General features: G+C 42.0%; 1 protein-coding gene across 1 annotated transcript; it reads left to right on the top strand.

Moving 5' to 3' along the window:
• Window positions 1-13370: 13370 nt before the first annotated feature.
• On the top strand, window positions 13371-22566 carry LOC132589753 (alpha-1,3-mannosyl-glycoprotein 4-beta-N-acetylglucosaminyltransferase C-like). Its single transcript, XM_060262477.1, has 4 exons — window positions 13371-13513; window positions 16486-16659; window positions 19434-19575; window positions 21404-22566. Exons 2-4 carry the CDS (start codon window positions 16498-16500, stop codon window positions 22540-22542), a joined length of 1443 nt encoding a protein of 480 aa, XP_060118460.1. The 5' UTR covers window positions 13371-13513; window positions 16486-16497; the 3' UTR covers window positions 22543-22566.
• The last annotated feature ends 645 nt before the right edge of the window (window positions 22567-23211 follow it).

Here is a 23211-nt window from a genome sequence, read left to right as displayed (position 1 = left end):
TTCATAATATCTGGAACCAATGCTCAAAAAAGTATACACACAGTTAGTCAGTTTCTCTCAATGGCATTAGCAGTTCTAATGCCTATGAAACGTGTTATCTTCAACACTTCATTATATGATCATCGTGTCTTTACTTCATTGCATACCAGCATTGCTATTTTGATATGTCATTACATAGCAACATTGCTACTTTCACAGCAAGGTCTCCACACCTACAAGGACACTCCATTTACTAGAATTTTCCTTTCTGGGTGGACTTTCTTAGTGACTTATGCATTCTGCACTGGTATTCTTATTTCTGCTATGTTTCTGTAACTGTTTATACGATTCACTGTGAATATATGCTTTGTGCTTTAAATCGCACAACATTCTGAGGACTGATTAGCTAGTAAATCATTTTTCTGCATTAAGCTTTTGCAATTTATTGAATGTTCATAGATATTGAGTGTAAGTGATTGATTATTACAATATACACAGAACATGGGTCTCTCCAGGGTCTCAACCTTACTGTGTCCTTCCCATTTGGTTTGCAAATCCCCAGGAGGGGGTGGGGGATCCCCTGGTTTGGAGGCCCTCCACCCACTTCAGGGTCATCAGAAAGTGGGGGAGAGGGAAATGTCTGCTGGGCACTCCATTATTCCTTATGGAGACCAATTCCCATAGGGTATAATGGAGAATTGATCGGGGGGCTGTTTTTTGAGGTAGAGGCACCACATTTTCAGCATAGCATCCAGTGCCTGTCCCCAAAATGCCTTTCAAAAGGTTTGGACCAAGGGGTCCAATTCTATGAGCCCCAAAAGAAGGTGTCCCTATCTTCATTATTTCCAGTGGAGAGAAGGCATTTAAAAGGTGTGTGGTCCCTTTAAAAGTGATGGCCAGAACTCCCTTTGGAGTTCAGTTATGCTTGTCACACCTTTGCTCCTAGCTCCACCCCAATGTCTCCTGTCTCCACCCCCAAGATCCCCAGATATTACTTGAACTGAACTTGGCAACCCTAAGTAGAACAGTTCTGAGAGAGTCATGACTGACCCAAGGTCACTCCATCTGCTGCAAGTAGAAGAGTGGGAAATCAAACCCAATTCTCTCAAATAAGAGTCTGCACCCTTAACAACTACACCAAACTGGCCCACTAATTAGCCTTTTCTTCCATGAGTATTTAAAAACTGCAGCTTTTGCAAAACCTCCACTGCTATTAGGATGGAAATGTTTTATTTAAAAAATTCTTAGCAGCATTTCATTTCACTGCAACTCTCAGTAGAACTTGTTTCATATTTGAATATAAAAAACATTGAAATGCCACCAAACTTAGCGCAAGTGAAATGTAGGGCAGTGGGGGAGGACAGAAGAGGCCATACAAAACCAGGCTGCTAACTGATTTCCAAATGGCTTGGCTATCACTTCAGCTATTGGTGCAGCTTGCCTCTATTCCTGGAACAATTTTATGTTGGTTTGCTATATCTAGTGATTTTCTGAAACCATGTTGTTTCAGCATAGCTAAATAAATATAGACAGGGCAATTATTATGTAAACAATTATTATGATTCCATGACATCATTCAGATATTGCTTTTACCTGGCATTAAACCACAATATGTACAAGCCTGGTTTATCGTTAGGTTCACCTTGCACTTTATTCCACCCTCTTTCCCCCTCTGTCCTCATGTAAATGCCTCAGGGGCAGAGACCTGTCACCTTCTACTCTGTAAAGCACCATGCATAAAAATGGCACTGTCACTATTTTTTTACACTTGTACTGTACCTGCAGGCTTTCCTTCTTCAACATTTCTAACTTAAATATCAAACAATCACTGAAATTTCAAATTCAGAAATTTGATTGTTTTTTCCAGTTCTGTACAACACATTATATATAGCAAGACATTGCTTACTCAAATAACATACACAAAAAACACCAAATTGATACTTTAATTGGTTATAACATGCTGTTGACTGTGGATTCTTTAAAAAAAACAAAAAAAACCCTCCAATCTGGGCTTTCTTTATGTCTCTGTGTACGTCTTTTCACTTTTCTCAGTGAACAATGTGGAAACTGCATCCCTTGTCCTGAATCAATAATCTCTCCTTGCAGCCAGCAAGCTTTCACTTGCTATACAACTTTGGGTCACGGTCTTTGTTTGCAGAATCATCAATCTCACCCACCTGCCACCAAAAACAGGGATGATGAGCAGTTCACAACATTTTCAAATTAATCCTTTGCTTATGCAAACAAACCTGAGTGTTAACAGAAAATGGCTTGTTTCCTTGGGATTAATAGCTCACATAAGTAAATTCATTTTTTTTCTGCTGCCTTTCCTAGACTTATGTTAGTTTACAAACATACAATAAAAAATGTAAAAGGAGCCCAAGAGTGTCGTCCAATAAACAAAGCATTTAGCCATTAAAAAGTGGCCCTTTCACTGATTAAGCTGAAGATTGGTTGAAAACAAGGTCTCAGTACCAGTGCCTTTCTGGGATACTGAATAATGTGGAAACAAATACTACCACTTGTTAGAAAGAAAGGCCTTCTCTAACATTTTCTTTCTATTCATTCCCGTTCACAATGACAAGGATACATCAGAACCAAAATAGTCTCCAAAACTAAACGTGCCTCTGAACTCACATTTACTAATTAGTTAACTAATAACAAATGTTTCATCTACTCCAATAAAAACTGCAGTCTTTTTGAGAAATCCTCGAGTTATTCATTTTGCACTCCAGTAATTACATTTCCCCAAACCACTTATTACTCTGGGAAACAATTCTTTATATTTGTTTCCGGCAACAGTAGATTTGTTTGTGACAATGAAGTCCTTTGGAAAGGCATGGCATGGTCATTGTGAAAATCCACTGCACAATAACCAAACCTGGCTGTCTGATGCCAATATAAGAATGTGTGCCAGTATAAGAATCTGTAGCATGACTGTAATATGGAACATTACCTGATGTAAGATTTGAAAAAGCTTGATGTGTTCACATAAAGGAACTGAATAAAGCAAGTTTATTGTGCCATGTGGCTTGTATTGATGCAACAATCAAAGTCATTGGCACACTGTCTAAGACTGACACTCTGAGACAGCTGCTCTCAGAAGAACTGCTAAACAGAATACCTAACATGATGACAATAAGGTGCCTCCTTTGTGGTCCAACAGGCTGCATCAAATGTGACAGCAGAGCCTCCAGCCTGCAAGAGCAACAGATTGGAAGGCATCCGGCGAGTTACTCTTATGTGGCAAAATGTGTTCTGCAGCACAGAGCTGGGTTACGTGCTGCAATATGGCCAGATTGCATAGCATTAGCACTGCTGACAATGGGGCATTCATTATGTGGGACAACAGGGTCATGGAAGAGTTTGTAGGAACTCCATTGGCTGAGCCCATGTTAGCATATGCATATCAGAGCAACATATGGCAGCTGGTAACTTTCCTGTCACAGATGTGAAGGCTTTTGTTTTGATAGAGTGTTTCATGATGATCCAGTTTGAGTGAGCAAAATGAATGAGATGAAAGTTCACAGTCCATTCCCTGGTTTTGATCAAGAGAAATATCTCTTGTTTGTTTCAGTTTGTAATGGAACTTACCCTTTTGCTAGTGAAATTCCACTGACTGGACAAATTGAAATTGAACTGGAACAGTAAGTTGATGCAAAGAAAAACTGGAAGGCTTTTTGGAACCCATGTAGTGCTTAGATTCTTCTGATTAGAACCAACTGGGTTGATTTTTTCCAAAGAGGATACTTTAAAAGATTGACATATTGGCCAAATAGCCCTAATGAGTCACTTTAAAGTGTGGGAGTGGGTGGAGAGAGAGAGTGTGTCTGTATTTTGGTGTAAAAGGATTCCAGCATTTAAAAGACTGCTGCTTTGAGAAGTCTCAGCAAGATCATGATTACATCAAAACTCATTAAGTCGGTATGACTTGGATCAATAACTGGCTGAAAGCCTATGAGACAGCTACCTAAATTAGGGATCCTAAGAAAATTAAATTAAATAAATTAAAAATAAATTAATAATTTATTTAAATTAAATTTATTATTATTATTATTATTATTAAATGTTTAAAAATGCCATAATTATTTTAATAAGCTGATGAATAACAGTAAGTAAAAAGTTAAAAGAGAAATATGCTGGACAAATATTTCAGTGCTGAATTTTAACAATTCAGGTTGCACTCAACGGCAATCTACTTGTTTAATCTAACAGGGTTGTTACTCGGGCTAACTTTTAACAGGATGTTTATTTCCATTTAAATAAGAGCTGTGCCTTTGTGCATGAACAATAGCAAGCAACGTTCCCTTTAGTTACAGGCTGAGACTGGGGTCATAAATGTCCTTGTGTGCACCTGCCAGTATATTACACTCTCTGTGTTTTGAAGAGACCATCTGTAAGAATGAACGAATAATTCCTTCCTCCAGGCTTCCATCTCTCTGGGGAAAGCTTACAAAAGTGCCATCCATGGTTTATTGTTAATGACCGATTATATTGCAATTGATATTGTAAAACTGTTTGAATCTTTATGGATTGTAGAAATGCTCAGAACAGCAATGACTCAAGAACAAAAATGTTGCTATTCATTTATAACTGAATATGATGATCTCAGCTCAGGGAGATTGAAAGCAGAGAATCAAAACTGTCTTGTTCTTCCACTTACAAAAAAAGTTGTCCAGTGGTACCTTTAGCACTAATAAAAATTATTCCAGTATTACCTTTCATGAGTCAGAGATCCCTTCATCAGCTGTGTGGTGTATTCATCCATAGAAATCATTTATACTTAGAGCATAAGCGACAGACAGGTGGATATGGAGAGGTGTTCTAGAGAATGGCCAGTTTGAAAAAAAAAACCCAATCTAAATCCATCTATAGAGAGATACCCCTGTACTTTGTTTTATTTTGCAGCAACAGACTGAAGCAGCAACACCTCTAGAATGGTCTTGCCTCTGTCCTTGCTGATTAACCATTTTAGAACCCAGCCATATGAATTGCTGCTCTTCCTGCTACATCCATCCTCAAGACAGGAGTTGGCCCCATCCTTGACACTGAGACTACAGCTCAGTTACCTTTGCAACAGCTATGTCAACATAGCCAAAACCCTTGGTGCTGCTTAGAACAATGGATATCAGAGAGAACTAGGGCCACAGGGCCTTGCGCACCTTTTGTAGTGTCCCATAACTAACTAATAAGAAATCTGTCAGTGGCCATGAGCCATGACAACTAAATAGTACTGCTATATTATGAGTAAATGGCTAGGCAAGTGTATTAACTAAAAAAAACAAAAGAAAAAGTTCAGTGTTCTGTTGTTATAATGATAACAAGTAAAATAAACGCAATTGATACCATTCATTCTTCTGGTGCTTGTCGGTCTAGTTTACTGAGTTACTGAAACTCAAGAGGGGAAGAGAGTCAAGAGATAATGAAACTGACAGGGAATTTTACCAATCAGCAGAATAAAACAGTTCTTGCAACTTGAAGAGGTCCCCCCCGCCCCCATTTTACTGATTGTTCAAACAATCTTGAATTCTACCTAGGCAATAGTCCCCTCTCAGCCCAAGCCTGCATTTATCTGCCAGATATTGTTCTCTTCCCTTTAAGCATTTTCTGGCTCTTTGGGATGTTTTGCAAATTGCATAGCTTGTGGAAGACTGACCGTTGTGTGTTTGATTTCACACACATTGAATAATGCACTTCCAATCCATTTTCACTATTCCTTTAGCACTAATTCTTATCTCTGTTAATTCAGTACTCCTATTAGTCTGCTAATGTCATTGTCTTGTGTGTTAACTTGATTATTTGCAGTGCAGATATACATGTGTTACTCGCTGAAGTGTGCACACATTAATAGTTTATTGTAGCAAGCAGCACCCCTCCATTGTTTTTCTATGAAGCACTCCCATGCACTGAGTAATGCAAGCTCACTCAGTCACTCAAGCTGCTTTTCCAGCGATACAAGCATTTCCCTGTGCCCACGCTATACTGCTGCTTGCCTTTCATGGGATGCCAAATGCAAACCTCTGCCCATCTTTTAATGCTTTCCGTCTTTCTTGAGGTGCAAAACCTCTTTCTCATCTGCATGCTGTTGGTAGGGTTGTCAGCCTCCAGGTGGGGCCTGGTGATCTCCTGGTTGTACGACTGATCTCCAGCTGGCAGAGATCAGCTCCTGTGTTTGAAAGGGTGGACTCTATAGCATTGTACCATGCTGAGGCCCCTTCCCTTCCCTTCCCTTCCCAACCCCACCCCCTCCTGGATTCACCTCCAAAGTCTCCAGTTATTTTCCAACACAGAGCTGTTGGATTTGAGGCATCCAGCCAGCTCTATCCCATTTTTGTGGCTTGCTTGCTATGGGGTATCAAATGGAAACCTCTGTACTGTCTCTGCCTGTCCTTCTCAGGACAGCCAGCACTTCCTTCTTTCCTCTCTAATTCTGCTGTTTCCTAACAAATAAAATGCTAGTCTCTGTGCTGGTCATGCAAAACTGCCTATCTTTATGGGCGACCAAATGTATACCTCTGTCCACTCTGCATGCCTTATTGGTGCCCCAAACACCTGCCTTGGCTTACTCTGCAAGGGAGAATGTTAATTGCCTATAAAACTGGGACTCTTTCTCCTATCTGCCTGACACTTGGTTGAGGAGGAACAATCCCTGCCAATCTTATCGTGTTGGGAAGGAAAACAAAAGTATTTTGGACAGGCAAGTGTTTCCTGCTGAAACCTACAGGAGAGGAAAATTAATACAATAGATTTAAAAAGGGGTGGGGAATGAATATTTTCTTAATAAAAATGAAGCAAAGATAAAATAGCACAAGTGTTTTAGGTCCTGGGGACAAACCATCTTCCTTGGCCTCTGCTTGTGGGCTTTCCCAAGCTGTCTTGCTGTTTGTTGTATACAGAATGGAAGACTTAAGATCCAGTCTGCACAGAGGTTAAGTTCTTTTTAGACTACACTAGAAATTCTGCTGGTAGGTGGGAAATTGTGTGGTTGTATGCATCTCAAGGCAAAACAAAAATAAAACAAAAATGTATCTTTCCGTTGGTCTAGCATGTAGAAAGTTGTGCCCCAAGCCAAGGACATACATTTTATTTCATTAAGACTTTGCCAGGTTGTAGGAACTACTGAGTTGTGGGACTATTAGTGGGATGGAATACCAAATAGCTACACTTCAGATCCTGATGACTCAAATTGCTTCTGTGCTTGCTGGGTTCTTGATTTTCCCACAATCTGTTCTTCCTCTCAATGGTGATTGAAGCTCTTAATAAAAGCAACTCTGGTGAGTAGAAATGAACAGCAAAGGGCTTGGAGACCATCATTAGTACTAGAAGAGAATTACATATATTGCATATGTAGAATAAGACAGTATTTCACTGACAATGGGGTATACAATGTGATTCAATGCAATTTTCCTCTATATGTATCAGGGGTGGCCAACCGGTAGCTCTCCAGATGTTTTTGCCTACAACTCCCATCAGCCCCAGCCATTGGCCATGCTGGCTGGGATTGATGGGAGTTGTAGGCAAAAAAACATCTGGAGAGCTACCATTGGCCACCCCTGTATTATATGAACTACTGAGCAATCACAGCTGCTGAAAAGAGCTTAAAACATGCAGCAGGTGGATTGTGTGGTATTTGGTGAGTGAATGGTTGAGATACTATGCAAATAGGGCCATCTAGTGGTTACTTATCAATAACAACTGTGTCTTGCTTGAAGCCCGTTGACCTTTTGAAAAGACTGATAAAATGGGATTACATCATGTCTCTTAAAAATCATATTCAGAAAACTTGAATGAAATTTCCTAGAACAGGCATAGGGAAATGGGGAACACTAGTTTAGGAAGATATAGTCTTTCTCTGATTTGATGATGGGAGGTATCCCACCATGTAGACTGGGAGCTCATACTACCCATGGTCCTTGTACCAACTGTAGTTGCCATTTTGTTTGAAAATGGTGTCATGCATACATTCAATGTGTCTTGATACTGAAGAGGAAAATATGTGTGATGCCTCTTTCAAATGAAGCATACGTAACAGGAGGGCTGTTGATAGTACATGCTCCAAATTATGCACAGTTGGATACTCAGATGTAAGATCTGAACAAGATTTGTCCTGTATCTACTAATTACATAGGATTTTGAGACCTCGGGAAAGCTTTGGTTTCATTAGAGGGAGGGACAATATTTACCATCTCAATACAGTCAGAATATTGATAATATTTCCTGTGAAAATAAACATACAACATCTCTGGATAGCTGAAAAAATATCAACTCTGTCACCTGAGAGAGTATGCATGAAATCTTAGCTTTGCAAATTTATAATGGCCACAGTACATAGGACAACTGCTGGCTAGTGAACTGGGGCCACTCAGCTGAGTTTTCCCTGAGGTGAATGTCTCTTTTCACCTCTTACAAAAAGTTGGATTTACACACAAGCTAAACAAACTACAATTTATGGCTTCAGATTTTGAGGATCCACTAAATAGAAAGGTTACTAAATCCCATTGTTAGAATAATAAACATTTTGACAATGCTAACAGGGCCTCTTAACACTTTCATAGTTTAGGGCCTCAGCATGTCTTAATCCAGCCCTGCTATTACTACCATGAGTGCCGTGTTGGAGCTTGTCAGTTCTGTTGCTAGCTAGTTCATGTTTGTCACAATATACACTCAAACTTTCAATATAAGAAGAGGTGAGTTAGTCTGTTGTAGCATCAGCTGCCTCCCCTTTAAAGTCTTCCTCATTTATTGTGACATGGCAGAGTTTACCTGGATACACCAGATGAAAGAGCTTTCTTTGAAAGCTTATGTTGTGATAAATCTGTCAGCCTTTAATATACCATGGAGCTCTCGAATGTATGTGTGTGATACAAAGCAGAGTTCATTAAAGCCTGAGTAATATGAAGCTGTGGTGCTGCTGGGGCAGGGTAGCAGCCACACAGATAAGAAAGAATTGTGTGTGTGTATACATGATATACAGAGAGAGAGAGAGAGGAGAATGTGGCCTCCACTGCAGATGGGAGGAAGTAGAAGTGCCAACAATCTTTATGCCTTTTTAACTGGAATTCCAAGTTCCCAAACACTGGGTATTGTTTATAGCCACAACATTTGGGGAGGGACGGTGGCTCAGTGGTAGAGCATCTGCTTGGGAAGCAGAAGGTCCCAGGTTCAATCCCTGGCATCTCCAAAAAAGGGTCCAGGCAAATAGGTGTGGAAAACCTCAGCTTGAGACTCTGGAGAGCCACTGCCAGTCTGAGTAGACAATACTGACTTTGATGGACCAAGGGTCTGATTCAGTATAAGGCAGCTTCATATATGTTCATTTTTGAGTGGTATAACTTCTATTGTTTGTACGTTGCTGCCTAACTCCCAAGGCAATGGAACAAGCTGTGGAAGCCACATAGGGTTGCCAATCCCCAGGTGGAGGCAGGGGATCCCCTGGTTTGGAGGCCCTCCCCCCGCTTCAGGGTTGTCAGAAAGTGGGGGAGGGGAGGGAAATGTCTGCTGGGAACTCTATTATTCCCTATGGATATTTATTCCCATAGAAAATCATGGAGAATTGATCCGGGGGTATCTGGGGCTCTGGGGGGGGCTGTTTTTTGTGCAGAGGCACCAAATTTTCAGTATAGCATCTAGTGCCTTTCCCAAAAATACCCACCAAGTTTCAAAAAGATTGGACCAGGGGGTCCAATTCTATGAGCCCCCCAAAAAGGTGTCCCTATCCTTCATTATTTCCTATGGAAGGAAGGAATGGAAAAGGTGTGCCATCCCTTTAAATGTGATGGCCAGAATTCCCTTTGGAGTTCAATTATGCTTGTCACAGCCTTGATCTTGGTTCCACCCCTAATGTCTCCTGGCTCCACCCCCAAAGTCTCCTGGCTCCACCCTCGAAGTCCCCAGATATTTCTTGAATTGGACTTGGCAACAGCAGGGGTCTTTCTTAAATATTAAATCAATGCGTTGCATCTGTCAAAATCCTTGAAAGCTACAGCAATGAAGCCAAATTCCAGTCTGTGAACTCAGAAGGGTCTGGGTGGTAAGCCTGCGCACTTAGCCTCATACACTGGCTTATTAGCTATCACTAGTTGGCAATGCAGGCTCTGCAGTTGGAACTCTGGGGTAAGGAGATGCCCTCACACTCCTTGTTTTGTTTTTTTAATATTGGTGGGATACAAAATGCTCTTATTAAGCCCAATTTCCTGGCTTGGTATTTAGGCAGAGTTGCCAACTCTGTTGGAAATTCCTGGTGATTTGGGGGTGAAGGATTGAGAGGGTGTGATTTGGGGAGGGGAGGGATCTCGGGAGTATATAATTCTATAGTGTCCAGTCTCCAAAGTAGCAGGTGAATTTATGTCTGTGTCTAGAGATTAGCAGTAATTGCAGGAGATGCCCAGGCCCCACTTGGATGCTGGCAACTTTATGAGAAGCAGGGAGGCCTTGAGAGTAGTTAGCACAAGCAAACTCTGACCTTGAGGTTCACTTTTTAAATCAAAACAAACATCTTATCTTTTTAGGAACTGATCCAGTGAAGGTTGTTTTATGCCAGGGGTGTTGAACTCATTTGCTATGAGGACCGGATCTGACATAAATGAGACCTTGGTGGGCTGGGCCATATTTGACTGGGCCATGTGTGTTCCTATTTAAGATTAGGTGGCAGAGATATAAACCTTATAAAGGACACAGACAAATACAATTAAGAACTTTTTAAAAAAACTTTAAATGTGCTTAAAACATTAGCATTCATTGGTCTTAAAAGTGCTTTCTTTGTATCTCTCCCATGGGATCCAGGCTGGGCAAAGGAAACTCTGGCTCTTTCCTTCCTTCCCCAGGGGATCAGGAGGGGAAGGAGCCTCAGCCAATAGAAGGAAGAGAGGCTTGGCTCAATAGCTCTGCTGTGCGATTGAGAGAGCCTGGCAAAACAAGAGAGAAGCCTCAGCCAATGGAGAAAGTAGTGGTTTTGCTCTGTAGCTCTTGTGCGATTGAGCAAGCCTGGCAAAGCAAGCTGTGATGCAGAAGGAAGCAAGATAGAAGGAGAAGGAAGCAGATGACAGCCAGTTGCCCTGGGAGCCTGATAGGAGCCCTCCAGGGGCTCGATTTGGCCCCCAGGCCACATGTTTGACACCCCTGTTTTATGCTATATGAATTGAGATTGCTATAAATAGGCAGATAGACTTGGAAAATGTAGACTCATGACCTGGCTTAGTATTATTTTGCCCTGTAAAGTTAAACTGGCAAGGCTTAATGCTGTTTCATATCTCTCAGATTACATGTATTTATTTATTTATTTAGGTGATTTATAGTCTGCCCTTTCCCAAGAATGGGCTTAGGGTGGATAACAACATAGTAAAAATAATAAAATACAGTTAAAACCAGAACAATATGAACCATACATTTAGATAGATCATAAATAAGTCATGTGGTGGTTCAGTTGGGCACATATTATACATTCTAGAGTCTAGAACAGTAAATAGGAATAAAAGATAGTATTACAACAAGGGTGGTGTTGCAGCATAGCACCAGTTGGTGCAATAGGACGCCTGCTGCCTCAACCAAAGGCCTGGCGGAATAGCTCCATTTTACAGGCCCTACGTAAAGGTAGTAATTCAGTGAGGACCCAGATCTCTAGGGGGAGCTGATTCCACCAGGCTGGGGCCAAGGCTGAAAAGGCCCTGGCCCTGGTTGAGGTAAGTCGGATGTCCTTCGGGCCAGGGATGGTCAACAGATGTTGTAGGCTGGATCGTAATTATATTTGGGGCTCATATGGGGAGAGGTGGTCCTGTAGATATGTTGGTCCCAGGCCATGTAAGGCTTTAAATGTCAGAACTAAAACCTTGAAACGGATCCAGTACTCAATTGGTAACCAGTGCAAATTGTCACAGCACTGGCCAGACATGTGCCCGGATAGGCACTGTTATCAACAGCCGAGACTCTGCTTTCTGCACCAGCTTCATATTCCTCCACTTTCTCAGGTACTGTAGGCGGCAGAAACTGGAAAAAGGGCCCTTTCTGTGTTAGTGCCCCAATTGTGAAATGACCATCCTACAGCTGTTGTCCTGTCTAGCTTGTTAGACACTAGGCATCAAATAAAAAAAAATTGTCTTGGCAGAACTGGGGGATTCCCCGCCTGGACCTGGGGACTGGCAAGCCTAATTATTAAAGGTAGAAACTAGAGCGCATTGGTCCCAGGTTCAGCTCCTGGAACCTCCAGTTATAGGAAGCAAATGCTAAGAAAGATGCTATGATAGGTAGCAAATGCTAAGAAATGCATTACCTGAGATCCTGGAGAGCTGCTGAAATCAGTGTAAGGCAGCTTTATATGAAATAACAAAGTAGCTGTAAAAGATAACTACTTTGGGTTAGTTGGTTATCACAGTTATACAAATGTTATCTCTGACAGAAGATAGGGAGGAAGAAGAAGTGAGGGAGATCTTGCTAATTAGCAGCAGCTGAATAACATCTCACGGAATATGTTCCCCTCTCTGTACCCAGATATATAAGGCCAGGGTGTGCCCCGAGGCTGTGTTTATTAGGCTCTTAGCCTGAGAGTCAGGCCTGAAGTACAGCTGGGTGGAAGATCAGCCGGCAAAAGACCTCCTTGACCATCAGAAGCTTCCCCTTACTTTCTTTTTGGTTTATTCTTTCTCTGTGTCTTGTTAGCTGTTTTGGGTCCCCATGGGGAGAAAAGCAGAATATAAATATGCTTAATAAATAACCTTTGTCCACATGTCTAAGTGTTATTGGTATTATGAGCAAACAAAAGGCCACAATTTTATTTTGGCTTGCCAGTCTCTACATGGGATCTCCAGGAATTACAACTGACCTCCAGAATACAGAGATCAGTTCTCCTGGAGAAAATGGCTACTTTGGAGGGTGGACTCTATGGCACTATACCCTGATGAGGTTATTCTCCTCAAACACTGCCTTCCTAAGGCCCCACCCCAAAATTTCCAGAAATTTCCTAACCAGGGGTTGGCAACTCTAATTTATGGTTGCCAGCCTCCAGGTGGGGTCTGGAGATCTACTACTTTTACAACTGATACCCTGCCTTCTCCTAGATCCACTCCCAAAATCTTGAGGTATTTTCCAACACAGACCTGGCAACCCTACATTTTATTGCATAATCATAATGCATCTCTATAGAAAGAGGGGTGGTTTATACAATGAAACGTGTTTTTAAAATAATGCAATTTTGGAGCAAATGTGTAGAGAACCCTAAGAGTGCCTATTTAATATATTCTTTTATTTGAGATGAATTCCTGTGGATTAACTACCACCCTGTGTGACCAGCACACAGAACAGCCATCAGACAGAATTGTGAGAGGAACCTAAAAGAAGATTCTAACATTATTGGCAAGTTCCATGGCAGTTGGGAGCATCTAGGCTAAGGGAGGAGGGAGAGCACAATGGCAGTTGGGGTCTGCAGGCAAAGACCCTAACTATCCCCCCGAAGCTGTTCCTAAGCCTGCACTTTCCTGTTCCTGCTGAATTGTTGCTAGAGGACTATCCAGTTGAGCTGAAGAGTAACCTAAAACCTAAAAAGGTTCAGTAAGTGCTGTTGTACTCATTTCCTTAAAGAACATTGACTATGTGTAAAAGGAGCAAGGGTTGTATGTGTGCTCTGAAAGAACAAGTCATATTTTTCCTATTCACTGGTAGGTAATATAATATACCACATTGGTAATAGGGTTGCCAGCCACCAGGTGGGGTGTGGAGATCTCCTGCTTTTACAACTGATCTCCAGCTGGCAGAGATCTGCTCCCCTGGAGAAAACTGCTACTTTGAAGGGTGGACTCGGTGGCATTGTACCATGCTGAGGCCCCTCCTCTCCCCAAACCCCACCCTCTCCCAGATCCACCCCCAAAGTCTCCAGGTATTTTCCAACACAGACCTATTGGTGCAGTCTGCACTTCCTGTAACCTTACCTTTCATGAGTCTTCCTGTTCAATTGCACTAGACAAACTGGCATGGGTTCTGCAGTTTTCATTGCTGGCTTTCTACTGAACAAAGTGCCCAAGTCCTTTTCAGGAACCCTTCCAATTGATTTGGGCATGTACTAAAGTGCTCAGGCAACAGAACTGGACAAGTGGGAGGGACGGTGGCTCAGTGGTAGAGCATCTGCTTGGGAAGCAGAAGGTCCCAGGTTCAATCCCTGGCATCTCCAAAAAAGGGTCCGGGCAAATAGGTGTGAAAAACCTCAGCTTGAGACCCTGGAGAGCCGCTGCCAGTCTGAGAAGACAATACTGACTTTGATGGACCAAAGGTCTGATTCAGTATAAGGCAGCTTCATATGTTCATAAAAAAATGAAGTAAATAGATAAATAAAAATTATTGATCAATTACATTTGGGGAGGGACGGTGGCTCAGTGGTAGAGCATCTGCTTGGGAAGCAGAAGGTCCCAGGTTCAATCCCTGGCATCTCCAAAAAAGGGTCCAGGCAAATAGGTGTGAAAAACCTCAGCTTGAGACTCTGGAGAGCCACTGCCAGTCTGAGAAGACAATACTGACTTTGATGGACCAAGGGTCTGATTCAGTATAAGGCAGCTTCATATGTTCATATGTTCATAAGTGGCAAATAAGCATGTGTGGAATAACAGACAATATTTATCAAAAAGGCAATCTAACACTTGATGGGGTGCCACTGATACCGGCCCCTAAGGTCAAGAGCTTCGGAGTGCTTCTTGAGTCCTCTTTGACAATGGAGTCTCAAGTTGCAGCCACTGCCAAATCCACCTTTTTCCATCTCTGGCAGGCTCAGCAGTTGGCCCCTTTCCTGGAACACAACGACCTAGCAGTGGTAATCCATGCCACAGTCACCTCTAGAATAGATCACTGTAATGATCTCTACATGGGACTACCCTTGATCCTGACTTGGAACTGCAGCTAGTGCAGAACACAGCAGTGTGACTGTTAATGAGGCTCCCTCGATGGGAGCACATTCAGCCGGTGCTGAAAGAACTGCACTGTCTACCTATTGTGTTCTGAGTCTGTTTCAGAGTGTTGGTATTGACCTTTAAAGCCCTATATGATTGGGGGCCTATCTATCTTTGGGACAGCCTTTCTCCATATGTTCCCCAGAGAGCACTGCATTCAGTGACACAACATCTACTGTCCATCCCCGGACCAAGGGAGGCCAAGCTGTGCTCTACACCGTCTAGGGCCTTCTCAGTGGCAGCACCTGAAATATGGAATACACTCCCGGAGGACATAAGGGCCCTGAGGGACCTCTCTCAATTCTGCAGGACCTGCAAAACCGAGTTATTCCGACAGACCTTTGGCACTTAAACCGGGAGAGGACTGCCACCTACACTACTGAGGTATTGGAACTACTACGCGTTCAACTGTTAGTAAAGGACAATCCTACCTAGGTAGTTATTTAGCGCACCGTAAAATGTTTTAAAATGTTTTAATAGTGTTTATTGTTTGAAGTTTGATTGTTGAATTGTATTTATTGTCTGAAATTTTGAACTTCTTGTTAGCTGCCCTGAGTCCGCTTGCGGAGAGGGTGGGGTATAAATTAAAGGCAGTAGTAATAATAATAACAACAACAACAGTTTTTCCTAACCAACCAAAGACACAGGGCCATATCTGTAAAAGAAGAAAAAGAAGATATTGGATTTATATCCCGCCCTCCACTCCGAAGAGTCTCAGAGCGGCTCACAATCTCCTTTACCTTCCTCCCCCACAACAGACACCCTGTGAGGTGGGTGGGGCTGGAGAGGGCTCTCACAGCAGCTGCCCTTTCAAGGACAACCTCTGCCAGAGCTATGGCTGACCCAAGGCCATGCTAGCAGGTGCAAGTGGAGGAGTGGGGAATCAAACCAGGTTCTCCCAGATAAGAGTCCGCACACTTAACCACTACACCAAACTGGCTCTCCACACCAAACCAGCAGCCCCTCCCTGATCCCCACATCATAGCCTCTTCCCTATGAAGAAGCAGCCAGACTAATTTTATTATTTGTAGGGAGGGGAATTCTCACAGATACCTATCACCATGATCCAGAAAAGGATATCCATGCATCCTTCTATATCTGTTAGGTGCACATCTCTGTCTTTGCCATGGAAATCGAGCTGAACATCTATATCTGGTCCTTAAACAGGGCTAGTTGTCTATGACTACTATCAGTGCCCCAGACAGATATGCGAGGACCAGACCTCTGTGCAAACTGCTGACAGGTGTTCCTTTTGCTCTCATACGTGGGGTAGATATGTCCTAGCTATGAAACAAAAAAACAACACCACCCCCCCGACAAAATTCAATGCTATGGAATTATCTAAAACCCTACATTTAACTTCTTGTCTCACATAGGCTTGCACTCCATATACAAGAAAGAAGGGAAAATCAGTTTTTGTGACTACATTGGGCATTTTTGAATCACTTTGTTTTCAATAGAATCCGTTAGCAAACAAAAAAAAGTGCCACAACATACAGACATATATGGAAACACTGTTATTTTCTTTAATTTTTTAATCGGAATAATAACACCTGTTTTTCCCATTTGAATAGATCAAGAGTGGAAAACTACAATGAAAACTAAAAACTTCAAGATGCCATTAGCTTGCTATGGGAGAACATTCTCTAGATTGTGTTTTCTTCTAGAACTGCTACTTGCTATATTGCTTGTCATTATTTGGAAGCAAAGCAAAGAGCAATGCCAATGTCCAGGAATAGACAAAAATGGATTTCAGGTGGGTAACTTCAAGTGCAGTCAGCACTAAGAACATAAGAGAAGCCATCTTGGATTGGGCCAATGGCCCATCCAGTCCAACACTCTGTGTCAGTGGCCAAAAAAAAAGAAGGTTCACAAGTGGGGCTAGAAGCACTTCCACTTTGCCCCCCACCCAAGCACCAAGAATACAGAGCATCATTGCCCCAGACAGTTCCAATAATATGCTGTGGCTAATAGCCACTGATGGACCTCTGCTCCATATTTTTGAAGCTGGCTATGCTTGTAGCTGCCGCCACCTCCTTTGGTAGTGAATTCTACATGTTTTGGGTGAAGTACATTCTTCTATCCGTTTTAACCTGACTGCTCAGCAATTTCATTGAATGCCCACGAGTTCTTGTATTGTGAGAAAGGGAGAAAAGGACTTCTTTCTCTACTTTCTCCATCCCATGCATAATCTTGTAAACCTCTATCATGTCACCCCGCAGTCGACGTTTCTCCAAGCTAAACAGCCCCAAGTGTTTTAACCTTTCTTCATAGGGGAAGTGTTCCAAACCTTTAATCATTCTAGTTGCCCTTTTCTGGACTTTTTCCAATGAAAAAATATCCTTTTCGAGGTGCGGTGACCAGAATTGTACACAGTATTCCAAATGAGACCGCACCATCGATTTATACAGAGGCATTATGATACTGGCTGATTTGTTTTCAGTTCCCTTCTTAATAATTCCCAGCATGGCGTTGGCCTTTTTTATTGCAATCGCACACTGTCTTGACATTTTCAGTGAGTTATCTACCACGATCCCAAGATCTCTCTCTTGATCTGTCTCTGCCAGTTCACACTGCATCAACTTGTATTTGTAGCTGGGATTTTTGGCCCCAATGTGCATTACTTTGCACTTGGCCACATTGAACCTCATCTGCTGTGTTGATGCCAACTCACCCAGCCTCAACAGATCCCTTCGGAGTGCCTCACAATCCTCTCTGATTCTTACCACCCTGAACAATTTAGTGTCATCCGCAAACTTGGCCACTTCACTGCTCACTCCCAACTCCAAATCATTTATGAACAAGTTAAAGAGCATGGGACCCAGTACTGAGCTCTGTGGCACCCCACTGCTTACCGTCTTCCACTGCGAAGATTGACCATTTATACTCATTCTCTGTTTCCTATTAATTAGCCAGTTTTTGATCCACAAGAGGACTTGTCCTTTTACTCCATGACTCTCGAGCTTACTAAGGAGCCTTTGATGAGGAACATTATCAAAAGCTTTCTGGAAGTCAAGGTAAACAACATCTATTGGGCCCCCTTTGTCCACATGTTTGTTCGCCCCCTCAAAGAACTGTAACAGGTTAGTGAGGCAAGATCTTCCCTTACAGAACCCATGCTGAGTCTTCCTCAATAACTTGTGTTCATCAATGTGCCTACTCATCCTGTCCTTGATAATGCTTTCTAGCAGCTTTCCCGGTATTGAAGTCAGACTGACTGGCCTGTAATTTCCCAGATCTCCTCTGGAACCCTTTTAAAAGATGGGGTGACGTTTGCTACCTTCCATTCCTCAGGAACGGAGGCAGATTTCAATGAAAGGTTACATATTTTTGTCAGAAGATCCACAAGTTCACCTTTGAGTTTTTTCAGAACTCTTGGATGTATGCCATCCGGACCTGGTGACTTATTAGTTTTTAATTTGTCAATCAGTTGTAGGATCTCCTCTCTTGTCACTTCAATCTGACTCAGGTCTTTCAACACCCCTTCCAAAATTAGCGGTTCTGGAGTGGGCAAACACTTCTCATCTTCCACAGTGAAGAAGGAGGCATTCATTCAGCTTCTCAACCATTTCCCTATCCTCCTTCAGTAATCCTTTTACCCCTTGGTCATCAAAGGGCCCCACTGCCTACCTGGCTGATTTCCTGCTTCTAATATATTTGATGAAATTTTTATTGTTGGTCTTTATGTTTTTTGCAATATGTTCCTCATAGTCCCTTTTTGCCTGCCTGATCACAGTCTTGCATTTGATTTGCCACAGCCTGTGTTCCCTTTTATTAATCTCACTAGGACTAGCTTTCCACCGCTTAAAGGTATCCTTTTTACCTTTTACAGCTTCCGTAACTTTGTTTGTTAACCATGCAGGCCTTTTCTTATACCTGCTTGTGCCTTTCCTAACTTGTGGTATATATTTTATCTGAGCTTTTAGGATTGTAGTTTTAAATAGCCTCCAAGTTTCCCCAAGGGTTTTGACTGCACTTACCTTTCCTTTCAGTTTCCTCTTCACATGCCTCCTCATCTCAGAGAATATACCCCTTTTAAAGTTAAAAGTGGTTGTGCTGGTCTTTTGGGGCAACTCTCTATACAAATGGTGAAATCTATTACGTTATCGTCACTGCTCCCAAGCAGTGCAATCACTTTTACATATCTCACCAGGTCTTGGGCATTACTTAGGACCAAATCCAGGAACACCCCACTCCTGGTAGGTTCTGTGACCATCTGCTCCATAGAACAATCATCAAGAACATCTAGAAACACAATCTCTTTCTCTTGACCAGAACACATATTGACCCAATCAATCTGCACTGTTCTCCACACAGTCATGTGCATTTCACAGAAACTATATTTAGCAATATGTATATTAAGCATTCAAAGCAAATGTAATATGCTCTCATTGCAGGTTTGTTTTTTTTAAACTGAGGAATGTCTATGGGAATGGCAACTTAAATGTTGCAAAATTCGGAATATGACACAATGCTATGGGGTATGGTACATGCTGATAATGGTGAAAACAATACTATTTTATGTTCAAGGATGCTGAAGAAAAAGAGACCACCATCCTGGAAAATATATTGGCGATGCCACAAAATCCAAATTTCACTGTTATAGCAAGTGTGATGGGTCCCTTACCAATTCCATATAAGTATCTCTTGGGATATCCTCCAATTAAAAAAAGTAAGTGTTGGCTAATACAACTACAGCAACATATGTGTCAAACACCATAATCTAAATGAAAAGGCACCATAATTAAATGAAAAAGCAAATATTCTGCAAGCTACCTAAGTATCTCCTTAATTTGAAATACATGATCTAACTCATTTTTTTCCTTGAAACAATTTTCCATATGTGTTTTTGAACGCTTGTTTGCCCAATGAGTCCTACACAGTTCAATGTGCCTTTTTACACAATTTCTGATTACTGAAATGTATGCCATAACAGTAGGCTTGCCATTTCCTGCCCACAGCAGGTAGACCCTTGGCCTCAGGTCCAATCCCCCACCCTTGAGAAATGGAGGAACTGGAGAAAAAAATGGCGGAGAAATGGCCTCTATGGTCTATATGTTGCATCTTCCCCAAACTCTGCCTTCCCCAGGCAGTTCTGGGAAGGCTCATAGGGTTGTCAAGTCCAATTCAAGAAATATTTGGGGACTTTGGGGGTGGATCCAGGAGACTTTGGGGGTGGAGCCAGGACCAAGCGTGTGATAAGCATAATTGAACTCCAAAGGGAGTTCTGGCCATCACATTTAAAGGGACTGCACACCTTTTTAAATACCTTCCTTCCATAGGAAATAATGAAGAACAGGGCATCTTTTTTTGAGGCTCATAGAATTCGACCCCCTGGTCCAATCTTTTTGGAACATGGGGGGTATTATGGGGAGAGGCACTGAATGCTATACTGAAATTTTGGTGCTTTTACCTCAAAAAACAGCCCCCCCCCCGAGCCCCAGATACCCGTGGATAAATTCTCCATTATTCCCTATGGGAATAAGTCTCCATAGGGAACAACAGAGTTCCCAGCAGAGATTTCCCTCCCCTCCCCCCCCCCCGCTTTCTGATGACCCTGAAGCGGGGGGAGGGCCTCCAAACCGGGGGATCCCCTGCCCCCACCTGGGGATTGGCAACCCTAAAGCCTAAACATAACACTCAGGGTATATATGGCATCAGTTGGAAACTGTAGCAGAGCTTGTTCTTTAACACAAGAGTGAGAGGAAGAAGCCCTTTCTCCCAAGTCCCTCTCCTTATTGCTACTGCAGCCCTTCTCCCCATAGTGCATGATGACAGTTTGCCCAGGAAGAGCATAAATCTTCAGCAGAGGCTTTGCAGAGCACAACAGATTGGAAAAGGAGGATGATACCACCTGCAAACACTCTCCTTTGTGAATATTCACACAGAAAACTGTCTAGAATATCCAAGTTGCTCCACTGAAGTAAAAATGCAAGAACTCTTTGTGTTGCCTCTATGCTCGCTTCACAGGACCACTTCAGGCTTGGAAAACAGCACTGGAGAGAACAGATGAACCTTCCCTCTCCTGCCTAGTCCAGTCCAAATCAGGGCCCCTTATAGTTTTAAAAGAAATCAACAGTTTGGGTGCACTGGAGATGGGGACTTCCAGCATCACATCATTTGGCCCTTACAAGCAGTCATGCTGGTGGCCTCACACAATGCAGCCATGAGCTTGGAACTCTGCATTATAAGCTGCAGGCATGGGGCCAGTTCCACATGGGTTTCAGGCATGCTTTAACTGCCACTGCAATCCCCTGAAAATGAGGATTTGCACCAGATCAACATGGAGTTAATCAGAAGACCATATATGAGAGCTGGTGCAGCAGATCAACTAAAGTTTGAACTAGAAGTCTCTGTCTTGAATTTTACCTTTCCTACAAAGTCATGTCATTCTTTATCACCTTAAGAATTACTGAAATAATGCATGTGAAGGCTTTGGTCATTTGGTGAGTGTTTTGTAGATGTAAAGTATTACGATCTTTTTCTTTTGCTTCTTCTAGAATTCTTGACCATTGGAATCTCTGCTGTCCACAGAGAGAGAGAACATTATTTGCTGAGGACCCTTGAGTCCATTTACAGTCACTGCAAGGGAGAAGAATTAAACCTCATAACAGTTGTTATATACCTAGCCAATAATGATTCTAAATTAAATGAGCAAAATGCCAAGGAAATTGAGGCTCAGTTTGGTGAGCATGTGAATGAAGGGCGGCTACTTGTTATAGAAAGCTCTTTAACTGGTTGTCCCCCCTTAAGTCATATGAAAGAAATGTTCTTTGGTGCTCAGGGAAAAGCTCTGTATCGATCCAAACAAAATGTGGACTATGCTTATTTACTTAACTTTTGTGCCAATCTCTCTTGGTATTATTTGATGCTGGAAGATGATATTGTCTGTGCCAATAATTTTGTATTGATTATACAAAATCATGTTAAAAATGAGGTGAAATCTTGGACCACTATAGCATTTTCAAGTCTGGGCTTCATAGGAAAACTCTTTCATAGTTCAGATCTTATTAAACTGGCCCGGTTCCTCTTGATGTTCTATGATCAGATGCCTGGGCACTGGCTTCTTGAACATTTCCATCAATCCCAGAATCAAAGAGATCTTATGGTCTTTAGGCCTTCTCTCTTCCAGCATATAGGTAGGGTTTCTTCATTTCATAATGTAGAAACCCAGTTGCAAGATGCAGAGTTTCAAGAAGATAATGAAGATTTTGGAGATTTCCCTACTGCTTCATGTTTCACAAACATACCTGTATTTGCAGATTATGTACCAGAGAAAGTGTGCCCCCCTGCAAAAGGGCTTTTTTGGGGTAAGAATATTACATCACAGAGTTTCTTCACTATTGTTTTTGCAAGCCCAATTGTTCCTCAAAAGATTCAGATTTACACAGGGTCAGCTGAATATAACCAGGACATTCTCCTTTATGGTTACGTAGAAATTGGTAGACTTAAAATTCATACCCATGATGGTGCAACATGTTTGCTTTTTGACCGAATTGGGGAGTTTAACAATGGGGTCTTTGAAATTAAAGATATCAATAGCATGGATGATATCGATTGCCTTCGAATACAAGCCACAACTTCACAAAAGCAATGGCTACAAATAAGGAGAATTAGTATTTGGGTGAGGAATGATTAACGTTCCCATTCTGTTATACTGCACTCACTAGTTTGATGGTAAAGCCACAATAAAAATTGCCACATGTGTGTGTGTGTGTGTGTGTGTCTGTCTGTCTGTCTATCTATCTATCTATCTATCTATCTATCTATCTATCTATCTGTCTGTCTGTCTGTCTGTCTGTCTGTCTATATCTCCTCTTCCATTTCCTATAACAAAGAAACAGTTTGTGATTATTTTTAAAAGTGGATAAAAAGCAATAAATTAACCTTTCTTCTTCTTGCAGTTCTGCTTTTGAATACTTTTTACGTAAGAACATACCAAAAGATACCTGTTTAGATGCATAAGCTGGTTACAGGTGATTATTTGGAGGCACCTGATGCAACAACTTTGCTGGATTTGTAGTAGATCTATAGATCTAGGTCTCATCAGGGCAGAATAGGAAACTGCAGCATTCATCCCCTTGTGATGCATCATGCAAGAAAGGTTCAGAAAATATAGTAATTAAACAAAAAAATAAAAACCTTCATTCAAATAATCCAAAGACTTGGAAGAAACCATTGGACCATATGACTGTAAGACCTTATGTCCAATTTCAACAGTTATGAACTAACAATGCCTGGGAAATTATCAAGTTGCCCTCTTTGGTTGCTGGATTGGCAGGGGATCCACTTGGCTGGTGAATTTGGT

The sequence above is a fragment of the Heteronotia binoei genome, chromosome 21 (genome assembly GCF_032191835.1).
Source record: "Heteronotia binoei isolate CCM8104 ecotype False Entrance Well chromosome 21, APGP_CSIRO_Hbin_v1, whole genome shotgun sequence".
Classification (NCBI taxonomy): domain Eukaryota; kingdom Metazoa; phylum Chordata; class Lepidosauria; order Squamata; family Gekkonidae; genus Heteronotia; species Heteronotia binoei.
Note: the sequence above shows the minus strand (reverse complement) of the source record. Positions and strands in the feature narration are given on the sequence as shown.